Raw genomic sequence first — 20,870 nt, forward strand, 5'->3', positions numbered from 1 at the left:
GCCACAACAGTGAGAGGCTCGCGTACCACACACACACACACACACAAAAATGTATTCTAGGCTCCCATCCTCTCATTAATTTCTTTAATGAACTGAAACACTGTATTTTTTATATCAATTAGTAATCTTTGTCCTTTACTCTAAGTTATCTCCCCATCCTTCACCTCCCTCAAACAACAGGGCGACTGGAGAAACCCCAGGTGATTATCAAGGTGACCCAAGGCTTAACAGGAAGCTCTCCTTCATTGTCCTAAAACTTGCACAGCCCATGGCTGGGGACATGAGATGCTTAGGCTTTACTCTGGTTGTTCCCAGCAATGGGAACAATGAACCAGTCAAAGCGACAGACAAGGAGAACATACCATAAAGCCATATCGAGGAATGCTGAAGTACTGAAGCCATGAGAGCCAAGGCACAACGGTTCTGAGATTTACCAACAGCCCTGAAAATATCTACAAAAAACAAGTACCAAGAATCAGAACTGGTGGAGTGATTTCATGAAGAATTCTAGCAAATACCCTCCTTAAGTCCCCGACGGCCTTGTGAACACTTCTGCCTTGAAATCCCTTCCACTACTCTGAAGACTTACCTTATCCTCTTTGTATATGTGTATCTCTCTAGAGCTGAGGCTGTTTAGGGTTCTAAAGGAATAACAATATACATTTTATTTAACTGGAAGCTTTTTAATTGTTGAGGCTTTTACTTTCTCTGTAACTGCACACAGTGGAAGGTCAGTAAGTACTGACTGCTCTAATGATACAACCAACTATATGTTCCCACCAATAAACACACCCGAACGTATCCTGAGCACCTCATGCCCCTATTTCCATTAACACAGTAATATTTACAAGGGTTTGCATTCTATCTCTGTGTGACTTTAGGAATAATTTTGGGTTCAAAATGCATGCTTAAAATAACCCAAAGACTGGAACTGGTACACAGCATAATATGGTAAAGCACAGCATAAAATATGGTCAATACCTTCATTTAAAGCTACCAAAAAGCAGTATTACAATGGAAATTCCAGGAAGGTCTGCTCCAGCAAGAGATGGCTACACGAGAACAGGTTCACGTAAAACATCTCCTAACTGGCACAAGGCATGCTGGGACGGGCATAACAATGACAGTGTTCCTGGTGTGACTACATAGTTTTAAACTTGACTTAACCAAGTGCTCAAAACATAAGACAGCATCTCTGAGTAAAATACGGTCTTATGACTGGTTTATAAAGTTCTATACACAAACCCTTAAATAAAAACAAATCCAAGCATCTAATATATCAAATGAAACATTTTTGTATTTGAAGAACATCTTATTTATTAGATGACATTATAGAAAATATACACAAAATTGATCACTTTCTCAATACTGTTCAGGTTGGTACTTTTCAAACTCAGAAATGGAAGAATTAAACTTTGACAAGAGTTGGTGCTAATTACCTACCTTTTAAAGACAGGTACTGCTACTCTAGCAGAAAGGGCATGTGGATTAAGTAAATAGGCTACACATTCCTGTTTACTTGATGTTAGTGAGGAAATGTGATAACTGGTTCCCTTCACCTATTGAATCACCTTTGTGCGTGCAAAATGTAGGGCTGTGGGGACTTCCCTGGTGGCGCAGTGGTTAAGAATCCGCCTGCCAATGCAGGAGACACAGGTTCGAGCCCTGGTCCGGGAAGATCCCACATGCCGCGGAGCAACTAAGCCCGTGTGCCACAACTACTGAGCCTGCGCTCTACAGCCCGTGAGCCACAACTACTGAGCCCGCGTGCCACAACTACTGAAGCCTGCCGCACCTGGAGCCCGTGCTCCGCAACAAGAGAAGCCACCACAATGAGAAGCCTGCGCACTGCAACAAAGAGTAGCCCCCACTCGCCGCAACTAGAGAAAGCCTGTGCACAGCGACAAAGACCCAATGCAGCCAAAAATTAATTTAAAAAAACGTAGGGCCACGTGAGGTTAGGATTAAATAGCTGTTTAAAAAAGGTAAACAGAAATATATTGACATAAAGGAATGCAGGAGCCCAGAAAGGAGGGGACCTAGTACTGGAGTTGTTCAGTATTTTTAAAACACTCCTTTTCAAAATACTGGAGGGACACAAGATAGGCCCATGCCGCACGCTGCTGTTTTCACGGAACTAAGTTCCTCCCTGGCTTGGAGAGTAGTTCCTCCAACCAAACCAGCTCAGCGGCCAGTTAAACAAGCCAGCAGTTCTCTCACACCAGCAGGGAAGTCAAACAATGAGCCTGTCATTTCTACAATTTTTTTAAATTTGAAAAATCAAAATTTTTCTGGTTTTTCCAAGTTCCAGTTGATCAAGCTTTCACGATATGTCACCAAGAGGCATCTTTTTAAAGCTCATCGGTAACAACATGTTAACTAAGGTCATAACAACTATCTTAGAACAGTAGCAAAGAAGGCTGGGTAAGGTGAAGAAAAAGCTGGTACGTTCTCTAATAATATAAGCTATACTTCAATATACGGCCTCCTTAAAGCAAAAGGATTTTTTTTTACAGGATAGGTGAATCCGGGGGGAGAACAAAGGGAAATAATTACGTCTCAGGGAAGCCCAGTTCATACTCACCATCATAAACACAAAAGAGATGGTCATGAGAAGCGTTGCTATGGATACCACGCTCTGACCTGCTGCTATGGCCAGTGCCATTGAACTGGCTGAATACGCCACCATCATCAGGGTAAACATCATGATGAAGAAGGCCTCCACCTGTGGTTTCAATCCTTGGGGAGCAAAGAGGGGGTTAATCCAACTGTCTACGTCACGGTGCAAAGAACACTATAGTATTTTTTTTTTTTTTTTTTAACACTATAGTATTTTGAGAAACTAGGATCAGATGGAAAAAAGTCCATCCTCTATCCAACCACCCCGGGTCACCACTTTCACTGTTCCCCCCGATATAACTGTAGGAAGCTATATGCTATATGCAGTTTTCTGTTTTTAAAAAAATATATTTATTTTATTTTTGGCTGTGTTGCATCTTCGTTGCTGCACGCGGGCTTCCTCTAGTTGCGGCGAGCGGGGGCTACTCTTGGTTGCAGTGCACGGGCCTCTCATTGCGGGGGCTTCTCTTGTTGCGGAGCACGGGCTCAGTAGTTGTGGCGCACGGGCTTAGCTGCTCCGCGGCATGTGGGATCTTCCCAGACCAGGGATCGAACCTGTGTCTCCTGCATCGGCAGGTGGATTCTTAACCACTGCGCCACTGTGGAAGTCCTGCAGTTTTCTTTTACGGGCTCACTGCGTAAGCACTTTTCCACGTAACACTCATGCTTCTTTATTTGTAATTATTAACAATTTCTGAGTGCCTGAGGTGGAGAGCTGCAGGCAACACAACTGGCCAGCATTCTACTGCCTTCTCTTCTAAGAAGGAAACTTGCCAAGACCACATTCATTTTACCTAGACATCACCCCATTACTCACTGTTTGTTGTATTAGTGAAGAAACTGGGAAGGTCAGGATTACACGCCTTCCCAGTGGTTTTAAAATCTGGGGGATGTGTCCATAATCCAAGTCTCCCAAGACAAATCACCCTGTAACTCTGGGATTGAGGACAGGGTTAAATTAAGTTTCATAAAACTGCTTTGTCAACGAAAATAGGCTAATACTGTGGGTCATACAAAAATCTGAAGATTTTGGAACAGCCATAAGAACACCAGTTAGGAGTCTGAGGATGTAGGATCTATGCCTAATTCTTTACGACACACCTCTTATTTGTAAAATGGAATTTTACACTCAATCAATAGTGCTTTGTCAGAAAAGAAATATTTCTGGTGCGTGTGTATGTGAGAAATATATGGAAATTCTGATACAATGAGCCTGGGGTGTAGTCTAAACACAAGACATAAAAAAATCAATCTGTCTACACCTATCGAACAAATATTTTTATTACCAGAAGTCACTATCTTTCATTAGCTTCATACACACACACACACACACACACACACACACACACACACACACACACACACGCATATAAAAATATAAATAGATAAGTAATAAATATCCCAGCTCCAGCTCCTCCAACATAGTGTCAAATAGTTTTAGGAATTATTTCCATGTTTGTATATGACACAGAGTATCTGTTTATAAAATATAGTTTTATAAATAGTTTTAAAATTACTTTGGAAAAAGTCTTGCAAAAATCTCCTCAGAGAACAGTTATTCCAGAGCATACATAATGAACAGATGCTTCCTTATCTCAGGACTTGATTTACAGTTTTGAGAACCAAAGCACGCCTGCAAAAAGTCCCCTCACATCCGAAACTAAAAACACATACCTTTCGTTTCACGGCTTACCTAACAGGAAGTATGTTATGCTAGTAAATATAATACTTGGTAACATCCTCATGGGCAGTAAATCAGACAACAGTTTTCCAAAGAAGTAAGATGACACTCTGTAATATCCACTGATATATTCATGTCTAAAAACAGAGATTCACAGCACACATCCTACGTTAGTTTAAGAAGGCAAAGACCAGAAGATTAGACCACTTGGCTATACCTATTTCTGCTGCCACCCTGGATCTAAGAACTACAGCTTCCACGTCCTCGAGGCTAACCCACCACCCTTCATCCCTGTCAGCACGTGCCTCCCCTGGGTTATCACCCCCCAAGGCTCTGTGCAGTGACCCCTCTTCTCATTGCGTAACTCCCTCCAAATGCCGGCCAGTTCGCCCTCCGAACACACACTCCAGGAGGATGGGTCCTGCATCGCCTCCCTCTCTTCCGACAGTGGCTCTCCTTGAAGGCCAGCATGTCAGAAGCTGATCTCAGCGGTCACAGAGGCTTTTCTTTTTCCCTGCTTCTAATTATGAAAAGGTGGTATTGCTATTCTCCGAGCCTCAAATGCAGCTTTGGGTCACTAATCTGTTTTTACTTCTTCCACTATCATGATAAAAAAAAGAAAATGGCACTTCTTTCCATGATCATGCCTGCCAACCACACACCCCTGTCAGCTCTCAAATCCTCTTTTCTTCCCTCTGAAGTTCTAGATCCCTCCTCTTCCTGACAGCTTCCTCCTGTAAATCCAAACTATTCCACCAAGATCTTCATTCTTCCCCTCTCTAATGATTCCTTTATGCAACATGTAAACATGCAAATCTCTTCCAACTTGGAAAAACACAAGAAACAAAACAGCCCACCTTTATTTTAAGGCTGTCCTCTGGCCCTTCCGTTCTCCCTTCCACTGAGGGCTTGGTCTACATTCTTGGTCAACTTTACTCCTCACCTTGAATTTACTGTTCAGCTCACTACCTTCTCTCTACCAAGCCCCTCAAACTTTCCTTGTGACAGTCATCGTGACTTCTTCCTTTTCAGCCGCTTTATTCCTTGCTTTCTCTGCAGCAGTGGATTTGCGGGCGAGGCCCTGAACTCGAAACTCCTTTTTCCCTTGGCATCAGGCCCCATGTGCTCGTGACTCTCCTCCCAGCCTCTGAGTGAACACTGGTAATCCCCAAGAACCAAGCCATGGCCTGATTCTGGATATGACCAGTTTGACCAGTAGCCCCCTTCCTGAAACAGAGACCTACTCACATAAAGAGCTTCTTCTCGACCACCAGGAGCTCCACGGCCGACGCACTGCTGAAACACTGGTTGGTGGTCAGGAAGAAGAGTACCCCGGCTCTGTGATGAGAGAGAGGGAACGAAAGCACTGCAGTCAATTAAACATTCTTAGGTCCTTTTCCTACCTGCAAAACTCTTCCCTCGAATGATATCTTAACACATTAAACAAACGACTGTTCTGGTTGAAACTGAGAGGGAAGCATGAGCCCCATCAGGTCACTCCCTCACCCCTGTGTCTCCACAGTGATACCCCTGGGACTCCACATAGCACAGTTTGAAATTCATGACCCAGTTTGCTACGGACTGAATTGCGTGCTCCCCAAATTCCTGTGCCGAAGCCCTAACCCTCAGAGTGACGGCATTTAGAGATGGTGACTTTGGGAGGTGGTCCGGTTTAGACGAGGTCATGAGGGTAGGGCCCTCGCAATGGATTAGTGCCCTTAGAAGAAAAGGGAGAGACATCAGAGCTCGCTCTCTGCCACGCAAGGACACAGCCAGAAGGCAGCAAATCAGAAGAGGGCCCTCTTCAGAACCCGACCATGCTGGCAACCTGATTCCCAGAACCGCGAGAAATGAATTTCTGTGCTTTAAGCCACCCAGTCTGTGGGTCTTTGGCACAGTCTATGGCAGCCAAGCTGACAATTACATAGGTCATAAAAATACTATCACCCTGGATGTTAACTAACAAAATGCCAGCTGCAGCTCCTAATGTATGAACAGAGAAACAGTGAGCCAAATAAAGCTTGCGAAGGTTAAAAACCTCTATTAGCCACTTCTTCAAAAGTCGAGTAAAGAAGAAACTGCGACGAGGCAAAATGAAAGACTGTGGAGGGACATCTTATTGTATACATCCGTCTCACAACCACCAGCACAGCCTTGATAGTCTCCTTGACCACCCACCAACCAATGGGGTTTCTTTCCAATGGGCTCAAAAAAAAAACCCCCCAAAATAATGCTCATAAAGGAAAAACTAATTTGTGCACCTATGAGAGAAGGAAGACTATTAATGCTTCTCTCTCGGTAAAATAACTGGTTTAAAAAGGAAAGTACTCAGTTAATCTACACTTCGACAGAAATATGAATTTCATGAAAGCATGCCCACAGTCCTGAAACACTGTTGGGCTTTCCTTCCTAACCTAATGATTTAATTGACATCGAGGATGTGAGTTGAAACGAAAAGAGATGAGGCAGCACGTCATTTAAATGACACACAAATAAGAGAATTTTAAAAAATGTAAACCCAAGTGTATAACCCTCTAAAAAAAAAGAGTCCACAGATACTCAGTAATTGGTTATAACACTCCCTCCTCCCAAAATGAAGAACTTAAGGAACAGGCTGTTTTAAAAGTAAATGTTTAGGGACTTCCCTGGTGGCGCAGTGGTTAAGAATCCGCCTGCCAGTGCAGGGGACACGGGTTCGAGCCCTGGTCTGGCAAGATCCCACATGGCGCAGAGCAGCTAATCCCGAGCGCCACAACTACTGAGCCTGCGCCCTAAGCCCACGTGCCACAACTACTGAAGCCTGTGCGCCTAGAGCCCATGCTCTGCAACAAGAGAAGCCACCGCAATGAGAAGCCCACGCACCGCAAGGAAGAGTAGCCCCCACTCGCCACAACTAGAGAAAGCCCGCGTGCAGCAACGGAGATCTAATGCAGCCAAAAATTTATTTATTTATTAAAAGAAAAAAAAAAAAAAGAATCCACCTTCCAATGCAGGGGATGCGGGTTCGATCCCTGGTCGAGGAACTAAGATCCCACATGTCTCAGGGCAACTAAGTCTGTGCACTGCAACTACTGGGCCCGCGTGCCCTGGAGCCCACGCACCACAACTAAAGAGAAGCTCGTGCACTGTAACTACTGAGCCCATGTGCTCTGGAGCCTGCACACCACAACTCGAGGGAAGCCCATACACCACAATGAAGAGTCCGTGCACCGCAGCTAAAGATCCCGCATGCCACAACTAAGACCCGACGCAGCTAAATAAATAAATAAATAAGTAAATGTTTATACGATAAATAAATGGGAAAAAGCCAGGCCTATAATGCAAGCAACTATGCTACTTTCTGCACACAAATAAGCCTAATATCAACATAAAAGCTAATTTCAGAAACACAGGACATGGCAACAATTCAGCTCAATTTGTTAAGTGTTACATCTAACAGTACAATAATGCTCACAAAGATTTTGAACTAGTACATAGTGAAATTCCTCCTAAATCATAAGATAATTTATTTTATACTAAACAGATTTTATTGTTAAAGAATTTAATGTATTCTAGTTCTTTTCAAGGTGGTAATTCATGTCTGTAATATCTGCTTATTGATGCAAATATTCTTAAAATATCTCTTCCCTTAATATACATTTATTTGTTTAGCTATCTCCACAACTCTGTAAGGTAGTTGTTAGGTCAAAGAAGCTCATATTCCACACATCATTATACAGGTTAGAGAAAGAACAAAGAGAGCATCTCCCTGGAATAATTCATTCCCACAAAAAGAGAACCAAACCACACTGGACTCCAGGGCAATTTCAAATGATAAAAAGTGGCAGTAAGCTTAAGTCAAAAATACAAATTCAAATAGCTCCAAAGCTCTATTTTTCCAGACAACACTTGAAGAAACAGTTAACACTCTTATAAATTTCTCTGGATTCTTCTACCAAGAGCTTTAATCACTAGATTTCCAGTTCCTGTCTTAAATTCCAGTTGCGGACAGGCTCCCCAGTATCTTTTTCCAAATGCTTCCCATTGCACAACACAAAAGACCCACAGGCTCTAGATTCTTGTGTTATATACTCTGTGCTTCACGAAAATATGGCCTCTACAAAGGGTACAAACCATCAATTACTAGCAAGTTTCAAATAAACCAGAGAAGAACACAGCCCTCGGGGAAGATAAAAAGAAAAACAACATAACTCTGGAAAGAAGCTCCAATAATTATCTCACTATCTGATGCCCCACAGGAGATATCTTACTTTACCCGAGTGAAGAATTGACTTTTATGCTCGTTCTTCCTTTCATAAACAATCATCCTTTTCCAGATATCAAAACAGATTCAACTTAAGCTACTACAACTTTGCTCAATAGTGAAACGGGGATAAAACCATCCACTTCTTTGGCTGGGAGGGTAACCTGAGACCCTGGATGTAAAGCCCGGAGGACAGTGCAGGCCCAGGGCGGCTCTCGATAAATAAAGCCAAGAAGAACTCTGTGGTCTTCCACTCTGCTCAGCACCTCTATTCAGAGCATGTTGTGGTCCCTTACAAAGTCTCATCAGGAAACATAGCTTTAAGGGCACGTTATGACCGAAACCAGGTAAGGTAAACTAACGTTAAGTACTAACCCTACAACAGGAAAAACTGAGTCCCCACCACCACCCCACGTCAAACAAATCAAAACCTTAAAAGGAAATTAACTCACAGCCAACAAAAGAAAAAATCAGATAAACTGAACTATGTCAAATTTTAAAACTTTTGCGCATCAAAGGACACACCAACAGGGACTTCCCTGGTGGTCCAGTGGGTCAGACTCTGCGCTCCCAATGCAGAGGGCCCAGGTTCAATCCCCGGTGGGAGAACTAGATCCCGCATGCATGCCGCAACTCAGGAGGCTGCAGGCCACAACTAAGAAGTCCACACGCCGCAACTAAATGATCCCACGTGCCGTAACTAAGATCCGGTGCAGCCAAAATAAATAATTAAATAAAGAAATATATTTTTTTAAAAAAGGACACACCAACAGAATGAAAAGACAACACACAGAATGCCAGAAAATACTTGCAAATTTATATCCGATAAGGGGTTCATATCCAGAATACATAAGGAATTTAACAGCTCAACAATCTTCAAAAAATCCAATTAAAAGATGGTTAAAGAACTTCAATAGACATGCTTCCAAAGAAGAAACACAAATGGCCAATGTGCACGTGAAAAGATGCTCAAGAATACGATAATCATTAGGGAAATGCAAATCAAAACCACAATGAGATACCACTGTTCACTAATGAGGGTAGCTATTAAAAAACAAAAAAGAAAACAAAAGAAAAAATAAGTGTTGGTAAGGTTGGGGAGAAACTGAAACCCTGTGCACTACTGGTAGACATGCAACATAGGTAGCTACTGTAGAAGACAGGATAGCAGTTCTTCAAAAAATTAATGGAATTACCAAATGATCCAGTAATTCCACTTCTGGGTATATACCCAAAAGAATTTAAAGCAGAGACTCAAACAGATATTTATTGGTACATCCATGTTCATAGCAGCATAATACACAACAGCCAAAAAGTGGAAACAAACCAGTGTCCATGGACAGATAAATCGATACACAAAATGTGGTATATCCATACAATGGAGTATTATTCAGTCTTTAAAAAGAAAGAAGTTCTGACACATGCTACACCATGAATGAACCTTGAAGATATTATGCTAAGGGCGATAAAGGCAGTCACCAAAAAGACAAATACTCCATGATTCCACTTACATGAGGTACTTAGAATAGTTAAAATCACAGACAGAAAGTATAATGGTGATTTCCAGGGGCTGGGGAAAGGGAGAACGGGGAACTGCTGCTCAGTGGGTACAGAGATACAGTTTGGGAAGACGAAAAAGTTCTGGAGTTGGAAGGTGGGGAGGGCTGAACAATAACGTGAATGTAATTAATGCCACTGAACTGGACACTGAAAATTGGTTACGAGGGTAAGTTTTATGTTCTGTATATTTTAGCACTAAATAATTGATTCTTCCATTCAGCTTTCAATTCTCTGACTTATCCTACTCTTCAATTTACCCTTTGCTTATCTCACATTCAAATTCGTAATGGATTTTCATAAGCTTGAAAGAAAAGTAACAGCACATTCTCAAAGTCAAGGTCCAGACTTACTCACCTGTTCTGGATTCCCGCAGGATCATTCTTTAGATCGTAGAAAATGGCACCTATAACCAGTCCCAGAACGATTGTTACAATTATCTTTTCAAAAAGAAAAAAAAGAATTTCAATTAAAGGTAAAAACTTAACACATTATTATTAAAATATATCTGGCTACATAATGAAACTCTCCATTGATATAGGTATTTTAAATGGCTTGGCCATAGTAGTCCTTGGGAAAATATAAAACAGTGTATGTTATTAGACTACTTTTTAAATTGAAATGAAAATAATTTATCTGTGTGCTAGGGAGACTGACAGGCGACACAGTAGAAAAGCTAAGATTTCTCCCAGTGCTTTACCAGGCCCTGCCAGTTCATGGTCCAGTTCAGGCTACTGGGCCTGGGAATGCCGCAGAGTGTAGCAGAATTGTCTGGGGGGTAAAATAACGTCCGAGTGGCTAAGAGTTGTGGCCTGAACTCTCAACCTTTGTGCTAGTGAGCGTGCATGGTGTGATATTTCAAGAGGCTCCAATAAAAACAGGATATCTTTACTCTTAACATGAAAAATAAATAAAAATGAACAAAAATTTTAAAGCACACCTGAAAAAAATTCTAACAATGTAATTTTGCAAAATAAGGAAGTAGGGGTCGGGAGAGTCCCCGCCTGCACTGGAAAAGTGCACTGTCACTGTCACCAAAGCATTCAGCCAGCTTTCTCTGAGGGCACCCGAGTGCATCCATTACCCACCCTCCTGTCACTGCTTCTCCAGCAACCTCAGCCCGGAGGGCCTACAGACAACAGCAGGACTAAGCTGCCAATGCTTTGCCACTCTGACCTACCTTCACCCGCTCACTCTTGTCTGATGACTCCTAAGAAGACTGGATAAACATCACTTTGGTTTTTAAGACTGACAAACTGTCTCTTAAGGACACTTCTATAAGCGAAGGGTTAAGGGTTACATTATAATTTATTTAAGGAAATTCTACTTATTGTACTTTTAGAATTAAATTTAATTAAATGAATTTAAAAATATAGTAAATGATAACCTAAAGAAAACAAAATACTCCACGATGTACCTTGGAACCTTCAAAGTTTAAAAACAAAACAAAACAAAAAAACACCTCAGTACTACAACAGTGCGGTAGTATCAAGACTTGACGTAACTTGTCAAGACACTTTTGGCATGAAGCAAACAAAACTGCAAAACAGGATCATGACCTGTGAAGACTAGCTCACGAAGACCAGTCTGGAAAGAATATGAATTGAGATGTCCTTAAAAATTGCCTTGCTGGGGCTTCCCCGGTGGCGCAGTGGTTGAGAGTCTGCCTGCCGATGCAGGGGACACGGGTTCGTGCCCCGGTCTGGGAAGATCCCACATGCCCCGGAGCGGCTGGGCCCGTGAGCCATGGCCGCTGAGCCTGTGCGTCCAGAGCCTGTGCTCCGCAACGGGAGAGGCCACAACAGTGAGAGGCCCGCACACTGCAAAAAAAAAAAAAAAAAAAAAAAATTGCCTTGCTAAAAAAGACAGTCAGAAATTTGAAAAAAGAAAATCTATTACCCTGGCATATTTTAATTACCTTCAAAATATACTATACTTTGGGCTTCCCTGGTTGTGCAGTGGTTAAGAATCTGCCTGCCAATGCAACGGACACAGGTTCAAGCCCTGGTCCAGAAAGATCCCACATGCCGCGGAGCAACTAAGCCCGTGCGCCACAACTAGTGAGCCTGCGCTCTAGAGCCCGTGAGCCACTACCGAAGCCTGTGCACCTAGAGCCCGTGCTCTGCAACAAGAGAAGCCACCGCAATGAGAAGCCCGCGCACCGCGACGAAGAGTAGCCCCCACTCGCCGCAACTAGAGAAAGCCCGCGTGCAACAGCGAAGACCCCATGCAGCCAAAAATAAATAAATAAAAATAAATTTATAAAAATATATATATATATATACTATACTTCACGTCAACAGATCAAGCTTCCAAAATAAAGAATAATAATCCCATCAGCATGTGTGCATGCACATGTACACAAAGTCTATACTTTCACCCTGTATAACTATAAGAATAGTCAGACTTTTAAAACTGGACACTCCACAGGCTTTGTTTCTTCTACATTCAAACTTAGTAACTTACGTTAACGGACTGTCAGTTTTATCATTTGGATGTTTCCTAAAGGTTTCAAAATTCTAAAAGTATTTTCAAGGAAACTTTTCAAACATATTGACAAAATGATTAATCTCATAATTTTGTCATGGTTTTACAAGGTGCGTCTATGTTTTTCCTTCTTACATTAAGGAGAAGAAAATAAACAGGAAAACTAAACATTGCTTAATGGAGCAAAGAAATTCTATCCTATGAGTTCTGTGCAGCTGGCTTCTTTTGAAAAGAAATTTCCTAAATGTGTTATTCTATCTTTTTTCAAATGTGTTTGTCAACATTTCTCAAGGTGGATTCTAAGGGATGATTATGGCTGTCAGTGAAAAAATTAATCCATAGCCAAATGTTAAATGTGCTAATAGAAACAATGAATCTCCAAGAGATATGATAGTATTTTCCAAGTTGATTTGATCAGGAAACCTTTGGCACATTAAATGAACATTGAATCTTCTCATACAGATAATCCATTCATTCCAGTATCTTCCAAAGACAACCTTTGGTTAAATGCATTACCAGAAGCAAAGTCTAACTCGTGTAAATGACTCGTTCAAACCTAAGTATGGCTGTAAGACTACCCACACCAGATTTATCAACAGGAAGCCATAAAACATTTTAATAGCTCCACATTCAAACACTTAGAGAAATAGAAGACACACTCACAAGACTATAAAAAAACCCCAAACCGGAAGTCAGCGAGCTATGGCCCCCAGGCCTCGTTCAGTCCACGAGCAAGCATGGTTTTTTACCATTTTATTCATGGTTGAAAAAAAAAAAAGAATATTTCTTGCCACATGAAATTTACATACAATTCATATTTCAGTGTCCGTGAATAAAGTTTGATTGGAACACAGCCATGTTCATTTTTTTAAATGTATCTATGGCTGCTTTCTTGTTAAAACGGCAGACTTGACTACTTGAGATAATGACCATGTGAGCTGCAGAGCCAAAAGTATTTACCCTGTGACCCTTTAGAAAAAAGGTTTGCCTACTCCTGTCTTAAGCTAACATTCCAGCATTGACACATCTGAAGAAGAGTCCCCCCCACCCCATGCAGATGCTCAGGGAGATGCGAGGTTCTATCCCTGTTCTGCAAGATTGCCACTGCTCTGAACATTGCTGGGATTTCTTTTGTGGAACTGAGGTCACTGAGGAGGTAAGTAGGCTGAACGTGCAACTTGGAGGCACTAGGCACGGGGTTTGCATCTGAAGAGAGCCTAGCTCCAGAAGGTGCAGAAACCTGGTGTACTATTACAAAGAGCCCCACATTCCAATCGCCCCTGCCAGAACTGCCATATGGAGTCATCCCTTGGTAGCGGCAGGGGACTGGCTCCAGGATCCTCGTGGATATCAAAATCCACAGATGATCCAACCCCTTACATAAAATGGAGTTGTACAGTCAGTCCTCCGCACCCATGGGTTCCTCCAACCTCAGCGTGTGTGGAACCCAGGGTACTGAGGGCCGACAGTATGTGACTTGGACAAGGCATTTAAGAAACCACTTTTAGAGGCAAGAGAAATTTATTTTCCAAATAAAAAAATCTAATGCATAAATCAAACTAAGAATCACCTGCCGTATATCATCTCACAGTTGAACGACGGATAACCAGGTTGACCTTACTTAACAGAATTTGTTCCCAAATGACATCAAATCTACTCTAAAAGGATAAAAACGTACCCTTGATTGCAAGTACACAGAAGTGTTCATGTTCTGACAGAAATGCCAAATAACAAGTACAGAACTGTCTGGAGCAATTAGCAGTATGTCTCAAAGAGGGATATAGGCTCTCGGCGTTAATACTTAGGTGGCGGAAGTACTGCGGTATGAAAATGATGGTGCGTGTGTGGTAAGAAGTCAGTGATGTTTCACTGGAGATGACAACATGCCATCTTTTAGCACTTGGCAGAAGTTCAGTGATAATAAAATCGGCCAACCCCCAAAAAACTGGCTAAACTGACTTCCTTAGAAAGGATGGACCAATGAACTGGGAATATGAGGATTTTGGATGACAGAGGGCTTAAGAATAACAGAAAAAGGGCTTCCCTGGTGGCGCAGTGGTTGAGAGTCCGCCTGCCGATGCAGGGGACGCGGGTTTGTGCCCCGGTCCGGGAAGATCCCACATGCCGCGGAGCAGCTGGGCCCGTGAGCCATGGCCGCTGAGCCTATGCGTCCAGAGCCTGTGCTCCGCAACGGGAGAGGTCACAACAGTGAGAGGCCCGCGTACCACACACACAAAAAAAGATAAAAATAAAAAAGAAATCTTCTGTAAGTAAAAACTTAATTGGGTTTTACTTGTTTCTATACCCCAAATGGAATGGGGATAAATAAATACATAAAAGTGTGGGTAGAAGGTGAGCATATCCTAAAATAGATTGTATCAGAACCTAATGCCCCCAAATGAGTATTTTACAGCATAATTAGAAGACTCTGCCACGTTACCTGAGCTATAGAAGCCTGGGGATTACCCAGTAAGTTTTTGAATGAACGCCTGGAAATCCATCTAAGCTGATGACAGAAGGAGGTGGCATAGGTGATCTCCTTGTAGACTGAAATCTTCTTCTTTTTCTGACCCCCTGAGAGTTGCTCTAACTCAGCTTTTGTTTCCTTGAAGAAGGAGGAGTTGGCATAAAACTCAGTTAATTTTCCTATAAGTGGAGTATCTGTCTTGGAAGGCTCTTCAGTCTCCTTGGCTTTGGAATAAAAGTGGATAAAGAAGGGAAACGTTCTTAACAAAATAACAGCTGATTTAGTCCATTTTTCTGTAACCCCTTAGAGTCTTCCCTAGTACCTTAATTCTAAAGCTTGAGTATAAAAAGTTATGAGAGCTGTCACTGCTTTACAAAGTAGAAAAACAGAGTAAATTGGCCTACTTCCGTAAACTTACGGATACAGCAAACTCACTGATCTTTTCCTAATTATAACATTTGGACCCTAAATCTTTTAAAATAGACTTCTCACCATATGGAGTTATAATTCCTAATAAAAAACCTGGCTTTTTACAATGTGCAAATGCATAAACTGTCAAGTTTCTTATTTCTAAACACTATACGGTTGGCCCTCTGTATCCACAGATGTTGAACCCAGGGGATAGGGAGGGCCTGCTGTAAGGGACCTGAGCACCCTTGGATTCTGTTATCTGCGGGGAGGGGAGGGGGGGAGTTCTGAAACCAATCCCCCATGGATACCAAGGGGCCACTATGTAAACAATGGGCACTTTTTAAAAAATGGGAACTACCCTTAGAACTGACACCATCCTATAAATGCTCATTTACAGATTAAATCAAAAACAGCACTCTCACAGACAACAAAATCTGTGTTGACTGATGCTATGAGATTGAATGTTTGTGTGCCCCAAAACTTCATATGCTGAAACCCAATCCCCAATGTGATGGTATCTGAAGGCAAGGCCTTTGAGGGATGATTAGGTCATGAGGGTGGACCCCTCAGGAGTGGGATTAGTGCCCTTATGAAAGAGGCCCCAGAGGGCTCCCTCCACACTCCCACCACATGAGGAGGCAATAATATGGTCGCTCATCTATGAACCAGGAAGCAGGTCCTCAACAGACACCGAATCTGCTGGCACCTTGATCTTGGACTTCCAGCCTCCGGAACTGTGAGAAATAAATGTTTCTTGTTTAAACCACCCAGTCTATGGTATTTTTGTTACAGCAGCCAAACAAACTGGGACAACCAGCATCAGAGGACAGCGTTGATGTAAATTCACACAGCCATGTTTTAGTGAGCTACCACGTTGCTAAGCTTCAGCCAACTCAATTAGGCAATAATCTGTGGCTCTCAACACATCTGCGTACCTTCACCGTCTGTGTCTTCTCTGTTTAACACCACAGCACAGGAGTCTCCATTAATGACGTCCAGGAAGAAGTCTGCAGGGTTATTATAGGGCTCACAGTGGTAACCTGCAAGAGAAGGTAACTCAGGTACACAAACGTGACAGTCTTGGGAAATAAGGACTCAGTGGGTGAGGGAGGTGTTGCTGGGAGAGACAGGATCTAACACTTTCTCCCTCTTTTCTTCTCTCTTCTCCCCTCACTGATTTACCGCTTCCTTTTAATCGCACAGTATTTCAACAGTTTTCTGACTCTTCACAAAACAGCACACTCCAAACCAACCTTGGACTCTTAGTAAGTCTTCTGTCAGTGCTTGGTCCTTACCCATCACAATTCAGGAGACCTGAAACAGCTACCAATATGCCCTGGTGCTTATCAGAACTTCTTCAGAAATCTAGATATAAGTCCAAGAAAAAAAAAAAAAGCTATCGAAGAACTAATGTTCCTTAAAGCCAGCTAAGGCATAGCAGGACTGTGTTTGGGAGAGGCCTGGGGTATGTTCTGCTCTCCAAGTTCACCTGGGGACTGCTAGAATGCCAGCACCCACTTCAGCAATGATTGCTTTTGCCCCTATTAAACTCAGGTCCAAATGGGCCTCTTCTATGCTCCTGTAATTCCAATATAGAGACCAAATCACCAGAACATCATTCTCAAGGGAATGTGGCTGGCACAGCACAGCTGAACGCTTACCTTGACTTCTTGTGGCACTGTAATAGGGAAGAACAAATCTGACTCCATATTGGATCTGTTTCTTTTACCTTAACCTTTGTATTCTATTGCTTCTGCTACAAGTTAAGAATGTTGCCTATAGCCTGAAATATTCAGGACAGCCCATTCTCAAGGGTCCGATCTTTAAAGGTGGAACACTTTTCCATTCGTATAGAGATAAAAAGTTGCAGAACAGAGAATAACGTTTGTCTCGTTGGAGGTTTACAGGAACACCATGACCAGACCTACATGGACAGCTTCAAGAACAAAGGATTCCGACACTAAGAAGTTTTCAACAAGCAACCGCACCCCCTTCGCTTTTAGTATAAAAGAAGCCTGAATCCTAACATGGGGAAGATGGTTCTTTGGGACAGTAGTCCCCCACCTTCTCGGTCTGCTGGCTTTCTGAATAAAGTCTCTATTCCTTGTCCCAACAACTCATCTCCTGATACACCGGCCTGTCGTGCAGCAAGCAGCACGGTTATCTGAACTCGGCTTGGCCTGTAGTCTGACCCTTAGGTTCAGCCCCCCTAAACTCCCTAGACCCATGCAAGGCTTCTTAGTTTTAAATGATAGAGATTAAACCAAAACATTTTAAAATGTGGTTAAAACTATATTTAAACTATATTTGAGTTCATGGAGCATCATCTATAATCGTATCCAAGGATCTCTAAGATGAAGCAGATTGCGTAAGTCACAAAAAAATGACATATTTCCATTTAAACAGAACCAGGCAGTCCAGAGCCATCAGAATGTTGGCCCATCGAAGTCAGACTTACAATTAGCCATTATAGCAACAGGCAATTCACACACACGCTAAATCCGCAATCTAACGTTACCAGAAAATTAAGTAGCATCTCCACGAACTCCCAATCAAGGTAGATCAACATCCCACGTAAGGGAAAAATATGATAAAGCCTAATCTGTATCATGGTCAAGAAGACAAATAATGTAGGGACATTAGGCCTTTCCAAGAATATTCAACTGACAGATAACTGGCTGTGAGACCAATCTATTTATTGAACTGTTAGGGAAAGGTCACCAGAACCGAGAAGGAGAACAGATGCAGACCCAGCAGAAATACACACACACTCACACTCACACACACACTCAAACAGGACAGAAAAAGACACCTAAATAACAAGCTGGCACTGCAGAGTGAAGAACCAGCATTAAACTAACTGAAGATGTTTCGGAGTAGTGGAAACCATGGTGTGTCTACTCAAAGATGAAACAGTGCTCCAGGCGACCCCTTTGTTCTCCTTTAGGATACTATTAATGAAGGATCTTACTTCATAAAGAAGTCAACCATACCAGTGGATGCAAAGTAACCCAAGGCCTCCTGAGCAGGCCCGTGGAACATTAATCTTCCTGAGGCCAACAAGGTAAGGCTATCGAACAACTTGAAGATGGAATAACGAGGCTGATGAATGGAGAAGATGATTGTCCGTCCTTGTTTAGACATCCTGAATTAAAAGTGAGGAGATAACGAGTCATTAAACATCTGAAACGTGCATTTTTTGGCAACATATTTTATTATTCCTGCCTTTAGATCATTTGTCCCTCTTCCAACTTGATTTTCTCTTACTAAATTCTCATCTCATATTACCTGTCTGATAGGTAGAGAACCTAAATTCAGTGCTTTCATGAAACACTACGGTTTCTAAAGGGTGTTCCATGGGTAGTCTAGAATCAGAATATTAATTAAAAATACAGATCCCTGGACAGTCTACTCAGACCTATTGGGTCTATGGAACCCTATTTTTAACTAGCACCCAGGTAATCTGTAAGTACACTCAAGTTTTAAAACTTATTATGAACTAAATATTAAAACAATGGTCATATGCCCCATCCTCATTGATCATTTAAGTCTTCTGGCTCTTTAGGAACTGGTTTTCATTCTTCTGCCCTAATAATACAATTAACATTACTGAGTACTGACTAGATCTTTGCTAAATACTTTATAGATGACCTCATCTAAATGTACACAATATTGTTATGAGGCAGTACCAATAATAATTATTACTGTTCTATAACAGATAAGGCTTAGAGAATTAAGCAATGGCTCAAAGTGTCACAGTTAGAAGGAGCAGGGCTGGGATCTGATCCCTGGTCTAATACCATGGCCAAAGGACAGTAACTCCTATCTTTATACAGGAGTTACTACTTATGGGTAGAAGAAACAAAGGCCAAAATCACTATGCAAAATCTGGTATTATTGAAAACACTTTATGAGAAGAATCACATCAATTCAAGCATTTTCTAAGCACTTACTATATGCTAGCCAAGAAAGTTTGTTCTGCCTCAAAGAAGACAGGCCAACAGACCAATCATTTCAATACAAGGTGGAATAGAATTAGCTGAGGGTGCCCTGTAAGCCAAACAGGAGACTGACCCAGTCTGAAGATGATGTAAGTAGTGTATCAAAGGGGCCGACAGGAGTAAGCCAAGAAGAGAAAGGGCAGTCAGGATGAGGAAGATGGCAAACAAAGCATGCGATAACAAGGTCTACTCCAGAAACTACAAGTAGTTCAATGTCGTGGCAGAGCTGAGGTGTATGTGTGGAGGCGGGGACTGAAAAAAAGACTGCATCAAAAAGCAGGCCCATGATAAATCTCGTCACTCAGAGGTGGAACGTTAGTCAGTAGACAGTAAGGATCCAGTAAAGGACTGGCAGCAGGGAGGCGGACTGGTGTGAGGACTCTGTACTCCACGTGTGGTCTGAGGACCACTGAGGCATCAGTATCAGTATCTCCTATTAGAAGTGGAGAATCTTGGCCTCCACCTCAGAGCTCTAGACTCAGAATCTTCATTTTTTTTTTTGCGGTACGCGGACCTCTCACTGCTGTGGCCTCTCCCGTTGTGGAGCACAGGCTCCGGAAGCACAGTCTCAGCGGCCACGGCTCACGGGCCCAGCCGATCCGCGGCATGTGGGATCTTCCCGGACCGGGGCACAAACCCGCGTCCCCTGCATCGGCAGGCGGACTCTCAACCACTGCGCCACCAGGGAAGCCCCAGAATCTGCATTTTTAACAAAGACCCTAAGTGATTAGTGTACACGGTGGAATGTGAGACAACTAGGTTAGTGCTCTCCAGTGTGAGGAAAGATGTTTGTGTGCTAACTAGTCCAAAGCATAATGAAACATAACCTAGTCCAGTATTCTATGTCAAGTCATCATCCTCCAAGGAACACTGTTAACATGCTTACAGATAATAAAGATATCAGGGATGTATGCTCTGATCCTGAATCCCAGACCTGTTACTTACGTGTAAGTAACATGTAAGTAGCATCTTCACTTACATGTGCAATCGACATTTCAAACTTAAACATTTTCCCATCTTCCCATTTCTTCTTATTTTAGCATAGAGACTTGCTTATGAGGGCATGGGCATCAGAGGAAGCAAGGAAAAGAGAAGGAGGGGAAGCCATATGAAGGTGGTGTGTCTGGCAGCCTTTAAAAAATGGGGGCGGGGAGGGTTACTGTCCCAGAGGTGGTGAGCAGAGGGAAGAATGGCCAGACTGATGGGGAGACTGATTCAATTGAACAACTAAGTAAGTTGACCGACGGACTTCCCTGGTGTTGCAGTTGTTAAGAATCCGCCTGCCAATGCAGGGTACACGGGTTCAAGCCCTGGTCCGGGAAGATCCCACATGCCGTGGAGCAACTAAGCCTGTGCGCCACAACTACTGAGCCTGCGCTCCAGAGCCCGTGCTCCGCTAAAGAG

The 20,870-nt window shown here is 42.6% G+C and overlaps 1 protein-coding gene across 3 annotated transcripts in view; it reads right to left on the minus strand.

The window, feature by feature from the left end:
* ABCG2 (ATP binding cassette subfamily G member 2 (JR blood group)) overlaps positions 1 to 20,870 on the minus strand; it is a 139,475-nt gene that overhangs the window by 2,734 nt on the left and 115,871 nt on the right. For 2 of the 3 annotated variants that reach the window (XM_065877124.1, XM_065877123.1), the window contains exons 7-14: positions 18,459 to 18,610; positions 16,401 to 16,505; positions 15,028 to 15,278; positions 10,458 to 10,540; positions 5,549 to 5,638; positions 4,313 to 4,437; positions 2,585 to 2,739; positions 363 to 452 (exon numbers count right to left, since the gene is read on the minus strand). In XM_065877124.1, coding sequence (XP_065733196.1) covers positions 363 to 452; positions 2,585 to 2,739; positions 4,313 to 4,437; positions 5,549 to 5,638; positions 10,458 to 10,540; positions 15,028 to 15,278; positions 16,401 to 16,505; positions 18,459 to 18,610 — 1,051 coding nt within the window. The remainder of the gene's footprint in view (positions 1 to 362; positions 453 to 2,584; positions 2,740 to 4,312; positions 4,438 to 5,548; positions 5,639 to 10,457; positions 10,541 to 15,027; positions 15,279 to 16,400; positions 16,506 to 18,458; positions 18,611 to 20,870) is intronic. The other variant, XM_065877122.1, reaches the window with a different exon arrangement.

This window comes from Phocoena phocoena, chromosome 5, assembly GCF_963924675.1.
Source record: "Phocoena phocoena chromosome 5, mPhoPho1.1, whole genome shotgun sequence".
NCBI lineage: Eukaryota > Metazoa > Chordata > Mammalia > Artiodactyla > Phocoenidae > Phocoena > Phocoena phocoena.